The sequence below is a fragment of the Pristiophorus japonicus genome, unplaced genomic scaffold (assembly GCF_044704955.1).
Source record: "Pristiophorus japonicus isolate sPriJap1 unplaced genomic scaffold, sPriJap1.hap1 HAP1_SCAFFOLD_1160, whole genome shotgun sequence".
Lineage (NCBI taxonomy): Eukaryota > Metazoa > Chordata > Chondrichthyes > Pristiophoridae > Pristiophorus > Pristiophorus japonicus.
The window spans coordinates 47,716-73,210 of NW_027250821.1; the positions used below are offsets into that span (position 1 = coordinate 47,716).

General features: G+C 43.4%; 1 protein-coding gene across 1 annotated transcript in view; it reads right to left on the reverse strand.

Moving 5' to 3' along the window:
• mettl14 (methyltransferase 14, N6-adenosine-methyltransferase non-catalytic subunit) overlaps positions 1 to 25,495 on the reverse strand; it is a gene marked incomplete at its 3' end in the record, with an annotated part of 83,718 nt that overhangs the window by 44,174 nt on the left and 14,049 nt on the right. Inside the window, exon 2 of the mRNA XM_070870142.1 lies at positions 6,172 to 6,260. Within this exon, the coding sequence (XP_070726243.1) occupies positions 6,172 to 6,260 (89 nt within the window). The remainder of the gene's footprint in view (positions 1 to 6,171; positions 6,261 to 25,495) is intronic.

A 25,495-nucleotide genomic window follows, 5' to 3' on the forward strand; every position in this document is an offset into this window, starting at 1 on the left:
ACCTTTTTCTCTTTACATATCTATAGAAGCTTTTGTAGTCCGTCTTAATGTTCCCTGCAAGCTTCCTCTCGTACTCTATTTTCCCGGCCCTAATCAAACCCTTTGTCCTCTGCAGAGTTCTAAATTTCTCCTGTAATTCAGTTGGGTTGATCGACATGCAATATAAAAATACTCAAGTGCGCCAAATATTTGCAATATATTATCTTCTGGTTTGTCCAAATAATTTGTTCTAATTGAGATCGCTACAAATGTTATTATGCACTACTTCTGGCCAAAAACTGGGAAACTTCTTGCCGATGGATTAACAACTTGCATTTATATAGCACCTTTAACTTAAGAAAAAACAAGGCACTTCAGTTAGATTGCTATTCGAAAACCATAACCTGTTCAGATATTTTAATGCATTACAATAAGATATCTGTTGCCTAATTGAAAAACCAAAAAAGGCAAGAAATGCAATCCCACACATTTTGCATTTTAATGTTGAGAAATAAATAGAAGTATGATGAGAGCTACACAACGACAAGTGAAATAAGTACCCTTGTTTGTACAAAAAACAAATACATGGGAACAGTTGTAGTTATAGATCCCTGCAACTTCAAATGACCTTGTATAAATCTTACTGTTTTTGTACTAATGTATTAAGCTGCCAGAATATTTTAGGTCATACAAGTTGTATTTGGCTCAGTGCTATTATTTCATAGCTACTAGCGAAAGTCAAAGTGGCATATTAAGATGTAGAATAAATTCTAATGAAGGAATCCAAATCTAACACTAGGTTTAAACATCAAGTAGAATATTCACCTGGGGGGGGGGGGGGGTAAAAAAGAGAAGAGAGTGTGCAGTTTCATTAAAATAGACAAACTTAAAGGTTAGATTTTTATTTTAAACCCCTCTAAAAGTGGAATATTTAGTCATAATTACTCAAAAAGCACATCTAAAGAAAATAATATTTTAGCACTGATTGAAATTGCTAATAATGTTGTAATGAACTGTTATTGCTTCAGTGCAGCTTATCCCCATCAGCTCTTTACATCAAACACAGTGCTTACCAGCTTAATGATAAATGCAATTTTGATCTATACCTTTTCTTCAATCTGTTCAAACTCTATGCATCTAAAAACAGATAGTTTGCAGTTATAAAAATACCCATCTGTACTATTTCAAATGAGTACAAATTCTGAAACTATTGTGTGACTTCAAGAATGAAATACTATCAAGTCAGTTCAGTATTTAGTCTGACCATGAAAACCAAATTAAATTACACTTTCCAGACCAACTCCCTTTGAACATAACATAAGAATTAGGAACAGGAGTAGGCCATCTAGCCCCTCGAGCCTGCTCCGCCATTCAAAAAGATCATGGCTGATCTGGCCGTGAACTCAACTCCACTTACCTGCCCGCTCCCCATAACCCTTAATTCCCTTATTGGTTAAAAATCTATCTGTGATTTGAATACATTCAATGAGCTAGCCTCAACTGCTTCCTTGGGCAGAGAATTCCACAGATTCACAACGCTCTGGGAGAAGAAATTCCTTCCCAACTCGGTTTTAAATTTTCTCCCTGTATTTTGAGGCTGTGCCCCCTAGTTCTCGTCTCCCCAACCAGTGGAAACAACCTCTCTGCCTCTTATGTATGCTGGAAAGGAACAAGATCGGCCAATCCGTTTACCGATGAGGTAAAACGTTAACAAATTCGGTTAGTATATCAAGAGGCAAATTTGAGACTAATAGTACAAGTTTGTTTTTCCATGAGCAGCAAGGAAAACAAGACTATCCCTTCACCTGTGGGACTTTGATTCCAATCCAATCCCCAAAATGTTTGGACAAAAATCTTCCCTGCAGATTATAAAGGACTTTAAGCAATATCAGGCTGGGCCAGCATCAACCCAGTGTCTCGTGAAGGTGGGTCAACATCAAATTGTTAGTCTCACCAATGCTATTGTTACCCTACCATAAAATTGTACAAATGAGATGTAGTAACTCACACCAGTGTACGCGTTGTGCCGACACATGTGCAATAGCGCTCTGAATAGCAATGGGAAACAAAGCATCATATTTTGTCCAAGTGTACCTTGGCTGCATACAATGGCCAGATTTTGCGGTGGTAATGATGGCAAAACTGCATCATTATCCCTCAAACTTACAGCAACTTCAGGAGTTAGCGCATTCGCAGATAAATGCGGAAATCCAGAAGCTGCAGTCAGTCATTCCCGCCACAGGTTGCGTTATGGAACTTCCCAGAGCCGGCAATCAATTCAAATCACACTGAAGGACGAAAACGTCCCCTATTCCACTAGAATATCGCTGTCAAACCTCCTCCCCTCCACCCCCGAAAAAAATGAAGCCTGGTTGAAAGAGGTGCAACTGCGTTTTTAACAGCATATTGACTGCTGAACAATCCTTCTGGCCCTGAAAAAATAACTTTATATTTGTGGAATGTCAAATTTTTCCATTAATATGAAGAGTTACATGGCTTTTAAAATATATATATATTTTTTTTTAAGTTTATGGCATTTCAGCTTATGAAATTTCTACCTTAATCCTATGTATATTATTTTGCTCTCCATAACATTTATAAAAAGTAAATTAGAATCCAAGCGTTTTACTACCTGGTGCACTGTGTGAGAATACTTCAATGTGATTGGCTGCTCAGCCTACTTGATGATATCACTGTTGCTGGAGACTTGCTTGATTTGGTGCTAGATTCAAACTAAGGTTAGGAGAGCTCAAATTCACACCAGAGATCACTAAGTTTTTGTGGGCAATTTTCTTTTGAGGCCAGCGGTGAGTGTCGCCGCTTCGTCGTAGACCACAAATTCCAGACCATTATATCTACCTACAGCAGAAATCTACTGGGTTGGATTTGCTGTTATATAGAGTAGTTTCAATGGGCCCAAGTTTCCACACGATAAAAAACGGGCGCCCCTCCGAGCTCGGCGCCTGTTTTTCGCACATAAAACAGCGCCTAGAAAAAAAAATCGCGATTCTGGAGCGTTCTGCAGCTCCTTGTCTGCCAGGCGCGGCGCCCAAGGGGGCGGAGCCGACACTCGCGCCGATTTTGTAAGTGGGAGAGGGCGGGTACTATTTAAATTAGTTTTTTCCCTGCCGGCAAAGCTGCGCGTGCGTGTTGGAGCATTCGCGCATGCTCAGTGTGAAAGAAACATTGGCACTCGGTCATTTTTGTAGTTCTTTGTAGCCGTTTAATTTTTGAACATTTTTTTAATAAAAGCACATCTCACTGCAGCCTTCTCACTGTCTTCCCCCCACCCCGCGGGAAGAACGGGCGCCTCCTCTCCCCCCCGCGGGAAAGAACGGGCGCCTCCTCTCCCCCCTCTCCCCCCCCCCCCCCCCCGCGGGCAGAACGGGCGCCTCCCCCCCTCCCTCCGCGGGAAAGAACGGGCGCCCCCCCCGGAAGCACTTTCACACAGGTAGGAAGATGGTTTATTTAATCTTTTCTTTGCTTATAAATGTTTATTCAGGTTGGATTTATTTGTATAATATTTGTAGAAGTATAAATAAGGATTTATTGTAGAATTTAATGAGTTCCCTTCCGCCCCCCTCCCCCCCCCACCTCGTTCTGGACGCCTAATTTGTAACCTGCGCCTGATTTTTTAATGTGTAGATCAGGTTTTTTCAGTTCTACAAAAATCTTCACTTGCTCCATTCTACTTTAGTTTGGAGTACGTTTTCACTGTGGAAACTTTGAAATCAGGCGTCAGTGGCCGGACATGCCCCATTTTGAAGAAAAAATTCTGTTCCAAAGTAGAACTGTTCTACCTGACTAGAACTGCAGAAAAAAAAATGTGGAGAATTGCGATTTCTGTTCTCCACCAGTTGCTCCTAAAAATCAAGCGCAAATCATGTGGAAACTTGGGCCCAAAGTGTTATCACACAACACTGGAGTTGAGGATGTTGCATCTCCAACTGTTTTATTGGCTCCTTCATAATATTATTCAACTGCCAGACTACCACTTAAGTGGGACTTAATAGAGCCAGTGCAGCCACAACAGAGTGCAATTCAGCAGCTCTGCACTATGATTTTTATTTTTATTTGTACCACTATGGCTCTAAATTTATCCAAAAAATAGTTGTATAGCAAGGGGATCATAGAGGCTAAAAGCTTGGCTGGAGTGGAAAATAAATGTCACACTAGTATATTAGATACTGTTGGGGCAGAGCAGTGGATGTACTGATAGCCCATGTTAAATGAGCACAAATAAAATTCATCAAACATTTAAAAGTGAAAATGGAAAAACTTTACATTTTGTACAATGAAATATTTCGTATGTTGTCAGTTGTAGAAAGAAGAGTGTTAAAGTACAGAGGTGTAATCACTTAATTTCTTTACCTATTTAAAATAATAGCATTTGCAATTACACAAACAATAAAACAAAGCGGAGTAGATAAGCCCATCAGCCGGTTTATTACAAGAAGAAACTTAATCTCGCTTTTAAATTTACCATGTTTGCACTGTAAAAACAAAATCCTGTTTAAAAGCAATCCTCTAAAGACGTGGCTTAGATTTTCTATCTCTGTAGACCATATAAATATCAAGACAGAATTTAGTAACAAAAGAATAGAAGTAGAAACTGGAGACCACTGCATATCAAAAAGGGGCACTGTCACCAACAGACCTGGCTTTTGGAATCACATCCGTCGCAAACGCCATCATGATTTGTGTTTTGAATTTTATAGGTTACAATCTGTAATTCTTACATACAAAGAAGATATTTTAACTGCTGAATATTCAAAATTGTAATGGACTTGCAACTTAAGCCACTTGACTTAATTGACAGTACCTCTTTAGCATCAATAATGAAGTTATAAATTTGCCCCAAGTTTAGACGGTTGTAAAATAGTATTTGTTTGCCTTTTAAAAAAAAAAGATCTAATGCATAAAGCTGATACTGCAGGTTTCACACGTCCATGGGTCAGAGAACACCAAGAGTGTAAATTTAAATAGTAATTAAAGCTTGTGTGTAACATACATTTGTTGTAACAAACTTTATATATAATATATATATAATACACAAACACACAGAAACAATTATTTTGCAAGTGTTTTATAAAAATACCTGAAAAATACCTGGTAGACAAGTTTTTAAAAATCAACTGGGAAATGTATTTGAATGCTGTTAATTTACAAATGTTGGGCCTAAATCTATAACGGTGGAGGGATGTGCAGCCAGCCAACCTGAGATATAAAGTTAATCGTGCCTTAGTGACAAAGAAGCTCCAAACACAAAGGCTCTGCTCCCCAGGTGGCTTTTTAAAAAAAATAGAAACATCACTGAACAAATTTTGTACGTTTGAAAAATACTTGAATACATATAAAATGTGGCTTTGTGCCAGACTGGAGTTAGGTTACATATGGTAAAGACTACCTGACTGGAGTTACAAAGTCAGTCTTGTGACAATATGCACACAAAATCATTTTGCCAAGACCTAAAACTAGTAGTTTAATAGCACTGTAGTCATGAAGATGCAAAATAAGGAATTTATAGTACATTATCTTGGTCTCCTAAACTTGAAATCAAAAGACCAATTCAATTATTTAATTATATTGAATATAGTAGGTAACAATGAGACACTACTGTGGGATGAGGATTAAAACCTGCAATCCTTCACTTGTTTAGTTGGTGATCATAGCTGCATTGTTCCTAGCTCGGGGTGCGGAGGGTCCACAGAAGGGAGGGAATATGAATGAATGAAAGGGTTTTAAAAAAAACAAATGGGAGTGTTACTCTATTTTAGCTGTCTGCCTCCTGGCAGCAGTTTCAACACAGTTGCTTGCTCACCAACTTGACAGTTAATGATGCTTAAAACAGAGATCCTAACTGAGGGGAACAAAGAAATGAGAAAATGTTACCCACATACAAAAATAAAGCAAGTACCCATATGTATTCTTGCTATAGAAGGATGTGATACTGATGCAAGACTGTACTGTATAAAGAATTCAGTTTATAGAATTTAAGAATTTATTTCAGAATGTTACTTTTCAAAACAGCTCTTATGTATGAAGATGGGGGAGAGAGTTGATGGCTTTAAGAACCCATGTTATTGTTATTAACAACCTAGTTAACATACAGTTGTAATCTCCTGTACTACCTTATTAGATACAAACTAAGAAAAAAGGTTCAAAAGCAGCTGTCTTCATACAGGTACCAACCTGCAGGTTTCCCTGGTTTCAGCAATCTCCCTCTGTTCTTCCTTGCTGTTGAGGACTGCTCCAATGTTATCTGCACTTTCAGCTCCAAGCTAAGAAACAGACAGACATTTTACATTAATTCGGCTACACAAAAAAGTTAATTCAGCAATATATATTAAACACAAGAACACAAGAATTAGGAGCAAAAGTAGGCCATACGGCCCTTCGGTGCTGCTCTGCCATTCAAGAAGATAACCGCTGATCTTCGACCTCAACACCACTTACCCGCCCAATTGCCATATCCCTTGATATCCCTCGAATCCAAAAATCTAACCATCTCAGCCTTGAATATACTCAACGATTCAACATCGAGTCCTTTGGGGTAGAGAATTCCAAATATTCACAACCCTCAGGTGAAAAAAATCCTCCTCATCTCAGTTTTAAATAGCGAACCCTTTATCCTGAGACAATTTCCCCTGGGATTACCCAGTTACAGCCCATTTTGGACAAAAATGTAAATTACCGCCCATTTCACCTCCCGATCATCACCGGCGGTAATTTCGGCAGACGATTACTGCCAGCGTTGCTGCAAGTCGCCCGCCCACATTTGCCACCCAGAAATCACCCAAAATTTCCCCCAGCGCTAATTTCCACAAAAGAGTATTTAAGGCTCGCTACTGCCCATTATCGCTCTGATCAAAACCACCCATTTTTAAAGTACTTACCTGACTTGGGCCCAGCATTATGCACGATTAAGTATTGCCAGCTGGAGATTACTAGAAACTTTTCACCATCTTTCCCAATTTCCGTTTTCTCCAATTTATTTTACATTACAAAGCCAGAAACTTTAAAAGGGCAGTCAACTAGACACTAACCTGACCGTAAATGGTCACCAACACCATGACCTGCAAGAGCGCAGCTCAAACAAGGCACAACTCCAGCAGGGAAACTTCAGATGCTTGTGTGTTTTACTACAATCTGCTTTTGACACTGCAGGTCATTTCACCTGCCGTCTCCCTACTCGCCTTGGCTCAGTTCCACGCTGGGCAGCGAGCGTCTGAAGACAAAAACTCCAGCCTCTCATCATCATCATCATAGGTGGTCCCTCGAACACATGTTTCACTGAAGGATGTTCCAGTCCTGAACTCCAATTGAGGGGGTGGAAAGTGTCTGTGCATGGATTTTTTTTAATGTGTGGTGACCATTGCACATCAGCCACCACACGGGCTCAACAGAGCTAGGCCTTTATCCAGTGGCAAGGGTTGAACCAAGACGACTGGAGACCTGCTCTGCTGCACGGACCTAGTGCGCACACATATCGCAGTGTGGACAAGCCCGTGCTGCCACCCTAGCCCCTCGGGTCTTCTGGGCCCTGTACCCTCATTCGCCGCACCTTCGCCCACGATATTCCAGGGCCCGGCGCTCCTGCTCTATTTACAGCCCCGACCTGCGATGGTGTTCTCAGAGGTCGGGGCGGCCCATGGTGGGTAATAACAGCGATTGAACAGCGTTCGCTGATATGAGCCCATTGAAACTGACTGACATGCGCATCCCAACACGGAAATCCTGAAGTTGCTGTCAGTCATTCACTGTTCCAACACCAGCTGCACTCAGCCAGCTTCATGGAGAAATCCAATGGCTTTTTGGTACCTACCCAAAGGGCTATTATTCATGTGTGGAGCTAAGCTGTGGCCAAAGCAGTCTGATCCTGCTCTCCTCATTTTTACACACTTAATCAATTTGCATAATGAATAACCGCTCGCCAACATTTACAACTACGCCTCATAACTGACATACTATCCAAGTTTTCCACATGCTCATTAGTGGAGCCAATTTATTTTAGTTTCATCTTCTGTTCCATGTTAGAACTTTCCACCACATTTTTATACTGGAAACATTATTTTCAAGGCACCAGGTATATAAGAACATAAGAATTAGGAACAGGAGCAGGCCATCTGGCCCCTCGAGCCTGCTCCACCATTCAAAAAGATCATGGCTGATCTGGCCGTGGACTCAGCTCCACTTACCCGCCCGCTCCCCATAACCCCTAATTCCCTTATTGGTTAAAAATCTATCTGTGATTTGAATACATTCAATGAGCTAGCCTCAACTGCTTCCTTAGGCAGAGAATTCCACAGATTCACTACCCTCTGGAAGAAATTATTCCTTCTCAACTCAGTTTTAAATTGGCTCCCCCGTATTTTGAGGCTGTGCCCCCTAGTTCTGGTCTCCCCAACCAGTGGAAACAACCTCTCTGCCTCGATCTTGTCTATCCCTTTCATTATTTTAAATGTTTCTATAAGATCACCCCTCATCTTTCTGAACTCCAACGAGTAAAGACCCAGTCTACTCAATCTATCATCATAAGGTAACCCCCTCATCTCCGGAATCAGCCTAGTGAATCGTCTCTGTACCCCCTCCAAGGCTCGTATATCCTTCCTTAAGTAAGGTGACCAAAACTGCATGCAGTACTCCAGGTGCGGCCTCACCAATACCCTGTACAGTTGCAGCAGGACCTCCCTGCTTTTGTACTCCATCCCTCTCGCAATGAAGGCCAACATTCCATTCACCTTCCTGATTACCTGCTGCACCTGCAAACTAACTTTTTGGGATTCATGCACAAGGACCTCCAGGTCCCTCTGCACTGCAGCATGTTTAATTTCTCCCCATTCAAATAATATTCCCTTTTACTGTTTTTTTTCCCCCCCCCAAGGTGGATGACCTCACATTTTCCGATATTGTATCCCATCTGCCAAACATTAGCCCATTCGCTTAACCTATCTAAATCTCTTTGCAGCCTCTCTGTGTCCTCTACACAACCCGCTTTCCCACTAATCTTTGTGCCATCTGCAAATTTTGTTACACTACACTCTGTCCCCTTTTCCAGGTCATCTATGTATATTGTAAACAGTTGTGGTCCCAGCACCGATCCCTGTGGCACACCACTAACCACCGATTTCCAACCCGAAAAGGACCCATTTATCCTGACTCTCTGCTTTGTTAGCAAGCCAATTCTCAATCCATGCTAATACATTTCCTCTGACTCCACGTACCTTTATCTTCTGCAGTAACCTTTTGTGTGGCACCTTCTCGAATGTCTTTTGGAAATCTAAATACACCACATCAGTCAGTACACCTCTATCCACCTTGCTCGTTATATCCTTAAACAATTGCAGTAAATTAGTTCAACATGATTTCCCCTTCATAAATCCATGTTGTGTCTGCTTGATTGCACTATTCCTATCTACATGTCCCGCTATTTCTTCCTTAATGATAGCTTCAAGCATTTTTCCCACTACAGATGTTAAACTAACCGACCTATAGTTACCTTCTTTTGTCTGCCCCCCCTTTTTTTTTTTTTAAAACAGAGGCATTACATTAGCTGCTTTCCAATCCGCTGGTACCTCCCCAGAGTCCAGAGAATTTTGGTAGATTATAACGAATGCATCTCCTGTAACTTCCGCCATCTCTTTTAATGCCCTGGGATGCATTTCATCAGGACCAGGGGACTTGTCTATCTTGAGTCCCATTAACCTGTCCAGCACTACCCCCCTAGTGATAGTGATTGTCTCAAGGTCCTCCCTTCCCACATTCCCATAACCAGCAACTTTTGGCATGGTTTTTGTGTCTTCCACTGTGAAGACCGAAGCAAAATAATTGTTTACGGTTTCAGCCATTTCCACATTTCCCATTATTAAATCCCCCTTCTCATCTTCTAAGGGACCAACATTTACTTTAGTCACTCTCTTGTGTTTTATATATTGGTAAAAGCTTTTACTATCCGTTTTTATGTTTTGCGCAAGTTTACTTTCGTAATCTATCTGTCCTTTCTTTATTGCTTTCTTAGTCATTCTTTGCTGTCGTTTAAAATTTTCCCAATCTTCTAGTTTCCCACTAACCTTGCCACCTTATACGCATTGGATTTTAATTTGATACTCTCCTTTATTTCCTTGGTTATCCATGGCTGGTTATCCCTTCTCTTACCGCCCTTCTTTTTCACTGGAATATATTTTTGTTGGGCACTATGAAAGAGCTCCTTAAAAGTCCTCCACTGTTCCTCAATTGTGCCACCGTTTAGTCTGTGTTCCCAGTCTACTTTAGCCAACTCTGCCCTCATCCCACTGTAGTCCCCTTTGTTTAAGCATAGTATGCTCGTTTGAGACACTACTTCCTCACCCTCAATTTGTATTACAAATTCAACCACACTGTGATCACTCATTCCGAGAGGATCTTCTACTAGGAGATCGGTTATTATCCCTGACTCATTACACAGGACCAGATCTAAGATAGCTTGCTCCCTTGTAGGTTCTGTATCATACTGTTCTAAGAAACAATCCATATGCATTCTATGAATTCCTCCTCCAGGCTACCCCGTGCGATTTGATTTGACCAATCGATATGTCGGTTAAAATCCCCCATGATTACTGCCATTCCTTTTTCACATGCCTCCATTATTCCCTTGATTATTGTCCGCCCCACCGTGAAGTTATTATTTGGGGGCCAATAAACTACACCCACCAGTGACTTTTCCCCCTTACTATCTCTAATCTCCACCCACAATGATTCAACATTTTGTTCATTCGAGCCAATATCATCTCTCACAACTGCCCTGATATCATCCTTTATTAACAGAGCTACCCCACCTCCTTTCCCTTCTTGTCTATCCTTCCGAATTGTCAGGTACCCCTGGATATTTAATTCCCAGTCTTGGCCACCCTGTAACCACGTTTCTGTAGTGGCTTGTGCCGTCAACTCATTTACTTTTTTTTCGAATGCTGCGTGCGTTTAGGTAGAGTGTTTTAATACTAGTTTTGAAACCATGATTTTTAGTTTTGACCCCTCCTGCAGCCCCTTTATATTCATTTATTTTGTCCCTTCCTATCACCTTGTGGTTTACACTTACCCCAGTGCTCCTCTGCTCTGTTGCCTCCTGCCTTTTGCATTCTTTCTTGGGGTCCTGTTCATCTGAGCTCTCACCCACTAACTAGCTCAGAGCCCTCTCCTGGGTTCCGAATACTCCTCGCATTGAGGCACCGAGCTTTCAGGCTTGCCTTTTTATTACACTTTGACCCTTTAGAATTTTGCTGTAGTGGCCCTTGTTTTTTGCCTTGGATTTCTCTGCCCTCCACTTTTACTCATCTCCTTTCGGTCTTTTGCTTTTGTCTCCATTTTGTTTCCCTCTGTCTCCCTGTATTGGTTCCCATTCTCCTGCCATATTAGTTTAACTCCTCCCCAACAGCACTAGCAAACACTCCCCCTCGAACATTGGTTCCAGTCCTGCCCAGGTGCAGACCGTCCGGTTTGTACTGGTCCCACCTCCCCCAGAACCGGTTCCAATGCCCCAGGAATTTGAATCCCTCCCTGCTGCACCACTGCTCAAGCCACGTATTCATCTGAGCTATCCTGCGGTTAAAATACTTACCAAATATTGATCCCAAATTTGCATCAACTTTGATTTCAAATGGTTGGAATGCAAGATAACCCACCAGCAAAAGCACCACACCAGCCATCAGAAACTTTATTGCATTAGAGGCTGGTCCAGTAATGTCAAGACACTCGCACAGTGCCATCACGGAGAGCAGCTCACTAGCTTCCCATCGATTCCGCTTACATGCTTAAAATGTCATATGCACTAAACATCCTGATTACTTCTTCGAGAATTATCTTGGGGGCTAGTGCAAAGAGCTACCAGCACAGTCACAAACAATACTAAATCCTCATGTGACACAGCGAGGCTGGCAAGAACCATCAAATATTATATTACAACAGGCAGAGCGCGTTAACATCAGACGGCTCCAGGCAATACTCCCAGAGAAGGCCGCAGCAGTCCACACAATCGAGGAGCTTCGCTGAGATATTACACAATAAATATATTTTTTTTAAATAGAGGGGCAAGGAATATTCCTAACAAGCTCCACTGCTGACATTATGCAGGAATTGGAGCAAAAGAGGATTATCTGACACACTGAAGCAACAGTACAATCCTCCACCCACCTCTGCAGTTTGAAGCTGTCTAGTGCTGTCTCAGTCTTCTCTGCGCATATGCAGGGTCACCCTTGACCCTGAAATCGCAGGAGAATGGCTGCGCATGCGCAGAGAAGCTTTTCCAGACGTTTTGTACAGTGGTTCTGCCTGCCTTTAGTAAGTCAAGCAAATCGGCGAGTTTTGAGCCTCCGCCGCCCGCTCCCGCCCGCTATTGGAACAGTCAGCCACCGCAGACATTGAAGAGCAGAAAACCGCAGGAGAGCACACCAGCAATATTCCGGCGGTCAAAAAGACGCAACCGCTAGAATACCGCTAAGGATCCGGCGCCAGTGTTCGGAGGTAAATTTCTAGCCTTATACCTCCTAGTTCTAGACTCTCCAGCCAGGGGAAGCAACCTCTCAGCATTTACCCTATCAAACCCACTCAGAATCTTATATGTTTCAATGAGATCATTTTTCTAAACTCGAGAGTACAGGCCCAATCTACTTAATCTCTCCTCATAAGACATCTCTCTCAAGCCAGGGATCAATCTCGTAAACCTTTGTTGCACCGCCTCCAAGGCAAGTATGTTCTTCCTCAGATAAGGAGACCAAAACTGTGCACAGTATTCCAGGTGTGGTCTCACCAAAGCCTTGTACAATTGTAGTTAGACTTCTTTCCTTATCTTTTACTCCAACCCCCATGCAATAAAAGGCAACATGTAATTTTCCTTCCTAATTGCTTGCTGTACCTACACACTGTTTACTGTACGAGGGCACCTAGATTTCTCTGTACAACATTTAATAGTTCATCATTTTAAAAAAATATTTAGTTTTTCTATTGTTCCTACCAAAATGAATAACCTCACATTTCCAATATTATGCTCAACTTTATTTGCCCACTCACTTAACCTGTTTCTATCCCTTTGCATGCTCTTTGTGTCCTCCTCACAGCTACTTTCCCACCTAGCTTTGTTTCGTCACCAAACTTGGATACAATGCAAAAAAGGTCACTGTATAGTAAAATTGCACTGACGTATTGTGTTAATTTCATATTTGTAATTAAGCAGAATTATTTTAGTTTAGTTACATGGAGCTCAATTTTCCCCAAGCCCGTTTTCTGGCATATTTCCAGAGTTACACCCGTTTTTCTAGGCCAGAAATAATTTGCCAAAGTTTCCCTGATGTATAATGTCAATTTGGCATCGCGCAGCATGTCCAGTCGCCTCGAGGGGGTAGAGCCTGCCGTCTTTCGCCAAAAAACGAAGCCGCACCTCTTGCACAGGTACGGAATAAAGTGTGACTTTTTTGACGTCATTCCAATGGACGCTCATGCTCAGTACAGCTCGGATTTGGCAATCGGCCATTTTTAAAGAGTCAGTTGTGCGTGTGTGTGAGAGAGAGAGAGAGAGAGAGAGAGAGAGTGAGAGAAGGAGTGCTATGTGAGAGCATTGGAAAAATCGCAGCTGGAGCAATACAAGATGCAACACGGTGCAAGAATTTCTTCCAGGAAGAAGTGGAGGCATTAGTTACAGTGATTGAGAACAGATGGCAGGTGCTGGACACCAGCAGAGGTCACACAAAAGTTCCACCCAAAAATGAAGAAATGCTGGAACCAAGTTGCAGAAGATTACTGCGCAATGGTGACCACCACGAGATCTGAAGGCCAGTGTAAAAAGTGGCAGGACCTTGATCAAGTAGTTTGTGTAAGTAATATTTTAATTTCTTCAATGGAATTGCAATTGTAAATGTGACCATCTGTATGTCCCACCTAGCAGAAAGCCACCCTCTTAAAAAGTTAGGTTTTCATCTTTGCAGAGGAAGGTGACACATAATAAAAAGGGAAAGAACTCGAACAGGAGGCCCAACAAATCTGCACCCACTGACATCTTTGGAAGAGAGGGTCGCTGCTTTGATGGGTTCTGCCTGGAAAAAAGCAATCAGTATTGCACAAGCTCAGCCCACACTCGAGGGAGAGGGTAATTCCTGCAAATTCATCATGGTCCTTCAAATCAGCCTCCTGTCTGGCCTGCGATGTGTGATCCTACTCATGCACCCACCCTGCCCCCTCCTCTGCTGCTAACCATTTGACTATTCAGTTATCTTTTGCAGAACTGGAGGCCAACCCTGACGATGCAGAAGTTTATTCAGATACGGACGAGCCTGATGGAGAACATCTTCCAATCCAACCCTCTAGAAGAACATAGGAGGGAGGGGGAGTGGATAGAGCTGGTTGAAGTCTCCACTGTTGTACTGACTTTGGAGGTGCCGCTCATGGAGGTGACAGCCCCTTCCGTGACTAGTGATTTGAGTGTTGGTGGGACATTCCATGGTTTCACACCTTCCGAGGTTGCGGGTCCCAGTGGTGGAGTGCAGCGAGGCACGCCCAGGACTCCACCGTCCCAGGCTGCGGGTCCCAGCCACACCAGTGGAGATGAGGGGAAGGAGAGCTCAACCGCGCTCTCCTGAGGTGCAGGATCTAACAGATGTGGTTCAGATGTTGTCATAAGAACATAAGCACATAATAGGAAAAGGAGTAGGCCACATAGCCCCTCGAGCCTGCTCCGCCATTCAATAAGATCATGGCTGATATGATCAAGAACTTCCCCGCCCGCTCCCCATAACCCCTTATCATTTAAGAAACTGTCTATTTCTGTCTTAAAATTTATTCAATGACCTAGCTTCCACAGCTCTATGAGGCAGCGAATTCCAGAGATTTACAGCCCTCAGAAGAAATTTCTCCTCATCTCTGTTTTAAATGGGCAGCCCCTTATTCTAAGATCATGCCCTCTAGTTCTAGTGTCCCCCATCAGTGGAAACATCCTTTCTGCATCCACTCTGTTAAACCCCCTCATAATCTTATATGTTTCGATAAGATCACCTCTCATTCTTCTGAATTCCAATGAGTAGCCCAACCTACTCAACCTTTCCTCATGTCAACCCCCTCCCAAAAATCAACCTAGTGAGCCTTCTATGAACTGCCTCCAAAGTAAGTATAATCCTTTCATAAATATGAAAACTGCATGCAGTAATCCAGGTGTGGCCTCACCAATACCTTATATAGTTGTAGCAAGACTTTCCTGCTTTTATACTCCATTCCCTTTGCAATAAAGACCAAGATACCATTGGCCTTCCTGATCACTTGCTGTACCTGCATACTATCCTTTTGTGTTTCATGCACAAGTACCCCCAGGTCCCGCTGTACTGCGGCACTTTACAATCCTTCTCCATTTAAATAATAACTTGCTCTTCAATTTTTTCTGCCAAGGTGCATGACCTCACACTTTCCAATATTATACTCCAGCTGCCAAATTTTTGCCCACTCACTTAGCCTGTCTATGTCCTTTTGCAGATTTTGAGTGTCCTCCTCACACATTGCTTTTCCTCCCATCTTTGTATCGTCAGCAAGCTTGGCTATGTTAAACTCGGTCCCTTCTTCCAAGTATTTTATAGATTGTAAATAGTTGGGGTCCCAGCACTGATCCCTGCGTCACCCCACTAGTTACTGGCTGCCAACCAGAAAAGGAACCATTTAATCCGACTCTCTGTTTTCTTTTATTTAGCCAATCCTCTATCCATGCTAATATATTACCCAACCCGGTGAACTTTTATCTTGCGCAGTAACCTTTTATGTGGCTCCTTGTCAAATGACTTCTGCAATGTCATTGAGTGCGGAGAGCACTGACCTTACCCGATCACTCCTGGACGCCATCAGTGGGGTGAGTGATGAGGTAGCGGGACTGTCAGGATAAGTAACAGCAATGATATGAGAAATGGGAATGATATCCGGGATCATCAGTGAAAGAATAGAGGCCATGAGGGAGGGAATGTCAGAGGTAGAGCAAACCATGTCACTGACCAGAAGGGAGGGAATGTTGCGGGTCGTTGAGACACTGTCAGGGCGCATGAGGGACGGCATGTTGGAGTTAGCTGTTGCAATAAGGGAACACGGCCAGACCACGCATCCATTAACAGAATCAACTGTCATTCTCACTCCAGCCTTTGAAGAGCCCAAAGCTGGGCCCTCCAACTTGCCGCCTAACACGTCCCCACACCCCACCCCCCGACAAGAGGTGTGCAGTACCCAAGATGTTAGAATCAGCTTGGTACCAAGCCCAGAAACACTGCGTCACCATCTGTGGGCAGGGGTGGTGGAGTGTCCAAGACCAAATGCAGCGGGTGGTCTTAGAATAAAGGGGAGGAGAGATGGGTGCAGCCTTTCTTTGCTGCTATTATTATTGTTGTTACTGTTCTCAAATTAAAAGTTTTTTGTAAGTTATGTAAATTTACAAGTTTTTAAAGTGATCTTAAAGAGTGATATTAAAGTAAAGTTTTATACAAGAATAATTTTATTAAAGTTAAATACTTTGTAAACTTTTGAATAAATATATTTTACATTAAAACTGAATCATGTTCCATTAACACAACACAACATTACGGAACAGCTCCAAACAGTCAGTAAACTTGTCCACGTGAAATAGTTGTCGCTGAGCCCTCAGGCATCAGTAAAGCGTTCATGGATGAGCTGCTGGCGCAAGGCTCAAGCAATCGTTAAAGGGGCACGATGGACCGCCCTCCTCTGCCGTCGTGCTCCGGCACTTGCATGGTTTCCTCATCCTCCTGCTCGTCACCTGCATCTTCCACATTATCAACCACTCTCACCACAGGTGGGTCTTCCACTACCAGATGCTGCTGCCTCATGATGGCCAAGTTATGCAGCATGCAACACACAACAGTGAATTGACCGACAATCTCAGGGGATTACAGCAAGTAGCCTCCGGAATGGTCCAGGCATTAGAAACGCTGTTTCAATATGCCAATGGTCCTCTCTATTATGCTGCGCATCGCAATGTGCGACATGTTGTATTGACGGTCAGCTTCCGTCCAGGTCACGCATAGGGGCGTCATGAGCCAGGTGGCAAGGCCTTACCCTTTGTCTCCCAGTAGCTAGCTCTGCCCTTCTGGCTGCTGCTGCTGAAACATGGCAGATATAAAGCTGGCGAGTAGGATGATCGCATCATGGGTGCTGCCAGGGTATCTTGCATCGACTGACAAGATAATGCATGTCGTCACACACGAGCTGCACGTTAATGGAGTGGAAGCCTTTTCTGTTCCTGTACATCTCAGAATCCTCCAAAGGTGCACGCAAGACAATGTGGGTACAATCAATGCAGCCCTGTACCTTTGGGAAGCCAGCATTTCTGGAGAAGCCCACAGCCCTGTCATGGATTGCTTGGGCGGTCATGGGGAACTTTACAAAGTCATTCTTATGCGCATATAGTGCAGCCGTGACCTGGTGAATGGAGACATGTGTTGCATGTTGAGAGTTGTAACTTGAAACGATCTGGAGGCATAGAATGAAAGTGCAGCTGTAACCTTCACTTCAACTGAAAAAGCAGTCCTCCTAATGCTTCTAGGTTGCAGGTCTGCTTTAACCAACTCACAGATCTCACTTACAACTTATTTGCGGAAACACAGCCTTCTGACACAGTCTGCATCACTCAGGTGGAGGTACAAACGCCTGTCTCGATATAACAGAGGTGGGTAAGGTCCCTTGCCCAGCACCCTACGGGCTCTAATGTTCCTGATGTGAAGAAGTTGAATCAATTGACTCATACATTGCACCATGACACAGAAGGCATGGTACTGTCAAGTATTGCCTGCATACTTAAATTTAACCTTTGAAAGCAGCTCAAAACGACAGGAAAGCAGGCAGGCAGGACAGGTTTGCAGTTCGCTCTCTTCCCAAGGTCTGTATGGATGGACCACACCCAAAGGTTTTGTGACTTACTCTCTCCCCTCAACCTGACTTCTCCTCTCCCAGCCCCCTTTACTAATTGGAGTCTTCAGTGCAGAAGGGGTGTCTGTCTGTCTGTTCGCTCCCCCTCTTCCACACCCCCCCACCTGTCTCTCGTCCCCCTCTCTTTCCCCGCACCCCCCCCACCCCCGGCTTGTTTAGTAGCCATGCCCTGAGCCAGCCAAAGCTACGACCCCCAAGCCCTGCTTCAAGACATTCAATGATGGTTGTGAGTGAGTTTAAAAAAAAAGAGAACTTCTGAAATCCAACAAATTTACATTTCGACGTTGACAGGTTAAAAAAAAGTTGAACTTTATTGATTTTGACAGTGTTCTTGACTCCTCCAAAATCTTCGATTTAAAAACAATGGCGTCTTTCAGCGCTAATTTGTGAGTGTGCGCTGGTTTTCTGGGAGCGGCCAGATATACCAACCTAAGAAAAAAATGTTGGTCAAACTGTGAACAATTGAAAAAACTGGCGCAGACATGAAGGAACGTTTAAAAAAAAAACTGGCCTAGAAAAATCGTAACTAAGTCAGTCAGTTACGCCAACGCAGATCGCAGGGGAAAACTTTGAAATAAAAAAAATACTCCAAAAATAAAAGTCGCGTGCCAAAAAAATGGCGCAAATGAACAGGGATAATTGAGCCCATAGAATTTAATATGGGTTTAGCAGCTTAATATTAAGTGGCTTATTTTATGAAAGTCACCTTAAAAATGTTTTATTTCTAACACACCAAACAAATTACAATACACTCCATCCTGAAACTAAAAGATAGATGTCAGTTTGCAAGATGTAAAATGTTTTTTTTTTAAATAATCGACACCAATGCCCTTGATAAATTAGGTTTTAAGAGATGGCTTCGAATAATTTGAACCAGTGCAGTACTACAAATGTTGGTAGCTTTCTGTAACACCACAACAACAACACAGCTTGAGCACAGAGCTTGGTAGCATTCTGTAACACCATAACAACAACACAGCTTGAGCAGAGCTGGGAGATTCGCAAACGTAGTGATTCGCAAGCAGAGTGAGGAATTTTGTGAGCACAGGAATTGGTGGAGAGGAGGAAGGCGGTGGTCACATCGACTGAAATGGAGGAGTGGAGCCACAGAACCCAAGGTCTCTAAGTTAACAGACACGAGAGCAGGCCTGCGAGATAGCGAGAGGAGCGGCTGCAGATAAAAGTAGGCCCAACAGCGCAGAGGGAACACGAGCGTCAAGCAGCGAGGTAAGTAACGTCACGCAAGGGTAGTTGGTGATTGTTTTTGTTTTTCTTTAAGTTTTCAGTTTATTTTTGTTAAGTTACTTAAAAATGTGGTTCGTTAAAAGTCAAATAAATAAGGGCACGGGAGGGCAGCTCGGTCCAGCAGAATGCACATCCTGTGCTATGTGGAAACCCCAGGAAGCTTCCAGTGTCCTAGACAAACACGTATGCAGGATTGGGAGTCAGCTGGAGGAGCTCGAGCTCCAGGTTTCAGAGCTTGAGCAGCAGCTGGCATCACTGTGGTGCATCCGCGATGCTGAGAGCTACATGGATAGCATGTTTCAGGAGGTAGTCACCCTGCAGCTAAGGAGTGCACAGGCAGAGAGGGAACATGTGACTACCAGACAGAAGAGGACCACCAGGCAGGTAGTGCAGGAGGCCCCAGAGTGCATCTCGTTGTCCAACCAGTATTCTGTTCGGAGTACTGGTGAGGGCGATGGTTCCTCTGGGGAGTACAGCCAGAGCCAAATCCATTGCACCATGGATGTCTCAGCTGTACAGGGAGGGGGGGGGGGGGGGGGGGAGGAATAAAGGAAAAGCAATAGTGGTAGGGGATTTGATAGTTAGAGGAGCAGACAGGCATTTGCCTCCTTGGTGCCAGGGTTAAGGATGTCACTGAACGGTGGCAGAATATTCTGAGAGGGAGGGACAAGAGGGTGAACAGATAGAGGTCGTGACCCATGTAGGTACCAACGACATAGGTAGAAAAGGGGGATGAGGTCCTGCAGGCAGATTTCAGGGAGCTAAGAAAGAAATTAAAAAGCAGGACCTCAAAAAAGGTCGTAATCTCTGGATTACTCCCACAGCCACGCACAAGTGAGTATAGAAATAGGAAGATAGAGCAGATGAATGCATGACTGGGGAGATGGTGCAGGAGAGAGGGCTCCAAATGCCTGGGGCAATGGGGCCCGTTCTGGGGGAGGTGGGACCTGCACATGCTGGGTGGGTTCCATTTCAACAGAACCAGTACCAGTATCCTCGCTGGGAGGTTTGCTAGTGTTGTTGGAGTGTGTTTAAACTAAGTTGGCAGGAGGATGGGCACCAGGAATTAGCATTAGAAAAGGAGAAACAAAGAGCACAAAGGATTGGGAGAGAAGCAAAATATAGTAAGGTATTAGATGGGGTCAGACCAAGAGAGAACACAGTATGGTCGAAGATAGGTTTACAGTGTATGTATGTGAACGCACGAAGCAGAAGGTTAGTGAGTTGCAGGTGCAAATAGCCACATGGGAATATGATGTTTTGGCAATAACAGAGACCTGGCTCAAGAAAGGGCAGGATTAGGTATTAAATGTCCAGGATATAGGGTGTTCCGGAAAGATAGGGAAGGAAAGATAGGAGGTGGTGTGGTTGTATTGGTTAAGGAAAATATTACAGTGCTGGAGAGAGAGGAAGTCCTGGAGGGGTCAAGGACAGAATCTATTTGGTTAGAGTCAAGAAATAATAGAGGAGTCATTACATTATGCAGTGTATTCTATAGGCCACCAACTAGTGGGAAAAATATGGAGGAGCAAATTTGCAGAGAGTTTCAAGAACTACAGAGTAGTGATCATGGGGGGACTTCAACTATTCTAATATAGACTGGGATAATAGTGTAAAGGGCAAAGAGGGGGAAGAAATTTTCCAGGGTGTTCAGGAGAACTTTCTTGATCTGTATATTTCTGGCCCAACAAGGAAGGAGGGATTGCTGAATCTGGCTGTGGAGAATGAGGTAGGTCAAGTGGAGGAAGTGTCAGTAGGTGAACATTTAGGGAACGGCGATCATGTGGATATCTGAACGGAATATATGGAATTAAGGACAGTAAAGTAAACGGGATATATGAAAATGTATAAGCCATGGAAGAATAGCTGGGAGAATGTCAGATTGCAAATAGTGCAACTTCAGCATAGCTAACAGTCTGTCTCAAGGTTTCAAGTCACTACTCCTGCCAATGACATCTAATAGTCACACCATTAGATTGAAACATTTAGAGGCAATACTTGAGCTTTCAAGAAGAACATCTCATATAGATTGACTAATGAGTGACTGAGTTAGACTGTCAATCCATTTGTATTTTGTTATCTGATTTCAAAACTGTATAACTGTTAACGCTTTACGATGTAACTTCACCTATCCGTAGGGAGTGTGTACGCTCTATCCAGAGAGTATATCTTCTGTCTGATAGGTCTTACTGGCCGGTAATAAAGACTGCTTTGTTCAAAGCACAAGAGGTATTCGACTCAGTAATTTTACTGAACCAGATTGAGGTAAAAGAATCCAGGAATTTACAATCATAGTATCATAAGGTTTAGATTAGCTACTGAAAAGGAAATGGTGCAATCTAGAGTAAAAATACTTAATTGGAGGAAGGCAAATTTCAGTGGGATGAAAACAGATCAGGCCCTGATAAATTGGAATCAAAGATTGGCAGGCAAAACTGTAGTGGAACAATGGGCTGCCTTCAAAGAGGAAATAGTTCAGGTACAATCCCACTAGGGGGAAAAGGTAAGGCAACTAAAGCCAGAGCTCCCTGGGTGACGAAAGAGATAGAGTGCAAGATGAAGCAGAAAAAGAGCACATATGACAGATGTCAGGTCGAGAATACACCCGAGAATCAGGCTAAATATAAAAAGTTCAGAGGCGAAATGAAAAAGAAAATTAGAAGGGCGAAAAGAGGGTATAAGAATAGAATGACAGTTAACATAAAAGGTAATCCAAAAGGTAATGTGGACATATAAGACTCAATTTTCCCCAAAGCATTTTTTTGGCGTACTTGAAGAATTACGGCCGATTTTTTGTGGGCTAAGTACGCCAAAAAAAAGTGTTGTAAGTTTCCCAGTTGGATTTCTTCATTTTGGCATGGCCTAACACAAGGGGGGTGGGGTGGAGCCTTGATCAGCGCCAAAAAGACTGGACTGTGTGCGAGCGAACCGGACTGTGTGCGAGCGAATCGGGGACTCAGAATGGAACCGGATAGCCTTCCTGTGTGGGGGGGGGACAAAGAATGAGACCGGACAACCTTCGGGCGGGGTTGGAGGTAAGTTGCTGCTGTGTGTTTTTCAATTCTTTCACTGTGTCTAGGCATCTGCTGTGCAGCTTTCCTTGCCTGCGCAGATTTCCTTAACTCTAGGGAAGGTTTTTCAGGCCACATACGCTGGCCTAATCAGAACTGGAATAACTCTTGGCTGGCCAAACTTCCCTAAATGGCATGGGTGGCTTGTTACACCCCCTTTGGCTGAAAAAAACTGACTCAAAAAATTCGTAACTGGTGCAACTTGATTGGGGAAACTGGGGATTTTTAATTTAGGCAAGAAAAAGCAGCCTGCTTAAAAAAAAAAGCGCAAATACTGAGGAAAATTGACCCCCTTAATAGTAAAACGGGTAGTAAGAGGAGGGGTGGGGCCAATTAGGGACCAAAAAGGGCAACTATACACAGAGGCAGAGGGTATGGCTGAGGTACTAAATGAGGACTCTGCATCTGTCTTCACCAAGGAAGATGCTGCCATAGACATAGTAAAGGAGGTAGAGGAGATACTGGATGGGATAAGAATTGATAAAGACGAGGTACTAGAAAGGCTGGCCAGGACCAGATGGGATGCATCCTAGGATGCTGAGGGTAGTGAAGGAAGAAATCGTGGAGGTAAAGGCCATAATCTTCCAATCCTCCTGAGAAACAGGATTGTGCCAGAGGACTGGAGAATTGCAAATGTTATACCTTGTTCAAAAAAGGGTGTAAAGATAAACCCAGCAACTATAGGCTGGTCAGTTTAACATCGGTAGTGGGGAGGCTTTTAGAAACAATACCAGGGACAAAATTAAGTCACTTGGACAAGTGTGGATTAATTAGGCAAATCGTGTTTAACCAACTTGATCGAGTTTTTTGATGAGGTAACGGAGAGGGTTGATGAGGACAATGCGGTTGATGTGGTGTACATGGACTTCCAAAAGGTGTTCAACAAAGTGCCATATAATAGGCTTGCCAGTAAAGTTGAAACCCATGGAATAAGAGAGACATTGGCAGCATGGATATGAAATTGGTTAAGTGACAGGAAGAGAGTAGTGCTGAAGAGTTATTTTTCAGGCTGGAGGAAGGTATACAGTGGTGTTGTGTTCCCCAGGGGTCAGTACTAGGGCCACTGCAAGACATTTATTAATGACTTGGATGTGGGTGTACAAGGCACAATTTCAAAATGTGCAGGTGATACAAAACTTGAAAGTATAGTGAACAGTGATGAGGATAGTGATAGATTGCAAGAGGAAATAGACAGGCTGGTCAAATGGGCAGAGACCTGGCAGCTGAAATTTAATGCAGAAAAGTATGAAGTGATACATTTTGGTCGAAAGAATGAGGAGAGGAAATATAAACTAAAGAGTACAATCCTAAAGAGGGTGCATGAACACGAGAAACCTCGGGGTATATTTGCACAAATTGTTGAAGGGCAGGTTGAGAAAGTAGTTAAAAAAGCTTACAGGATCCTGGGCTTCATAAATCGAGGTATAGAGTACAAGAGTGTGGAAATGATGATGAACTTGTATAAAACACTGGTTCCAACTCAACTGGAGTAGTGTGTCCAATTCTGGGCACCACACTTTAGAAAGGATATGAAGGCCTTAGAAAGGGTGCAGAAAAGATCTAAGAGAATGATTCCAGGGATGAGGGACTTCAGTTACATGGATAGACTGAACAAGGTAGGGCTGTTCTCCTTAGAGCAGAGAAGAGGAGGAGGAGATTTGATAGAGGTGTTCAAAATCATGAGGGGTTGGGACAGGGTATATAGAGAGAAATTGTTCCCACTGGCAGAAGAATCAAGAACAAGAGGACACAGATTTAAGGTGATTGGCAAAAGAACCAAAGGTGACAAACGCAGCAAGTGGTTAGGATCTGAAATGAATTGCCCGAAAGGGTGGTGGAGACTCAATCACGTCTTTGAAATGGGAGTTGAATAAGTACCTGAAAGAAAAAAAATTGCAGGGCTGTGGGGGAGTGGGACCAGAAGAGGTGCTCTTGCAGGGAGCCGGAATGGGCTCAACGAGCCAAATGGCCGCCTTCTGTCTGGCGTAAAAATAAAACGGGGAAGGTGGCTCAACCGTGGCTAACAAGGGAAATTATGGATAGTGTTAAAACCAAGGAAGTGGCATATAAATTGGCCAGAAAAAGCAAACCTGAGGACTGGGAGAAATTTAGAATTCGGCAGAGGACAAAGGGTTTAATTAGATGGGGAAAAATAGAGTATGAGAGGAAGCTTGCAGGGAGCATAAAAACTGACTGCAAAAGCTTCCATAGATATGTGACGAGAAAAAGATTACTGAAGACAAATGTAGGAGCCTTGCAGTCAGAATCAGATGAATTTATAATGGGGAACAAAGAAATGGCAGACCAATTGAACAAATACTTTGGTTTTGTCTTCACTAAGGAAGACACAAATAACCTTCCGTAAATACTCGGGGACCAAGGTTCTAGCGAGAAGGAGGAACTGAAGGAAATCCTTATTAGTTAGGAAATTGTGTTAGGGAAATTGAAGGCCGATAAATCCCCAGGGCCCGATAGTCTGCATCCCAGAGTACATAAGGAAGTGGCCCTAGAAATAGTGGATGCATTGGTGATCATTTCCCAACATTCTATAGACTCTGGATCAGTTCCTATGGATTCAGTCTGGTGAACCTTCGCTGCACTCCCTCAATAGCAAGAACACCCTTCCTCAGATTAGGAGACCAAAACTGAACACAATATTCCAGGTGAGGCCTCACCAAGGCCCTGTACAACTGCAGCAAGACCTTCCTGCTCCTATACTCAAATCCCCTAGCTATGAAGGTCAACATGCCATTTGCCTTCTTCACCGCCTGCTGCATCTGCATGTCAACCTTCAATGACTGATGTACCATGACACCCAGGTCTTGTTGCACCTCCCCTTTTCCTAATCTGCCGCCATTCAGATAATGTTCTGCCTTCATGGTTTTGCCACCAAAGTGGATAACCTCACATTTATCCACATTATACTGCATCTGCCATGCATTTGCTCATTCACCAAACCTGTCCAAGTCATCCTGCAGCCTGTTAGCATCCTCCTCACAGCTCACACCACCACCCAGCTTAGTGTCATCTGCAAACTTGGAGATATTACTCTCAATTCCTTCATGTATATTGTAAACAGCTGTGGTCCCAGCACTGAGCCCTGCGGCACCCCACTAGTCACTGCCTGCCATTCTGAAAAGGACCCGTTTATCCCGACACTCTGCTTCCTGTCTGCCAACCAGTTCTCTATCCATGTCAGTACATTACACCCAATACCATGCGCTTTGATTTTGTACACCAATCTCTTGTGCGGGACCTTGTCAAAA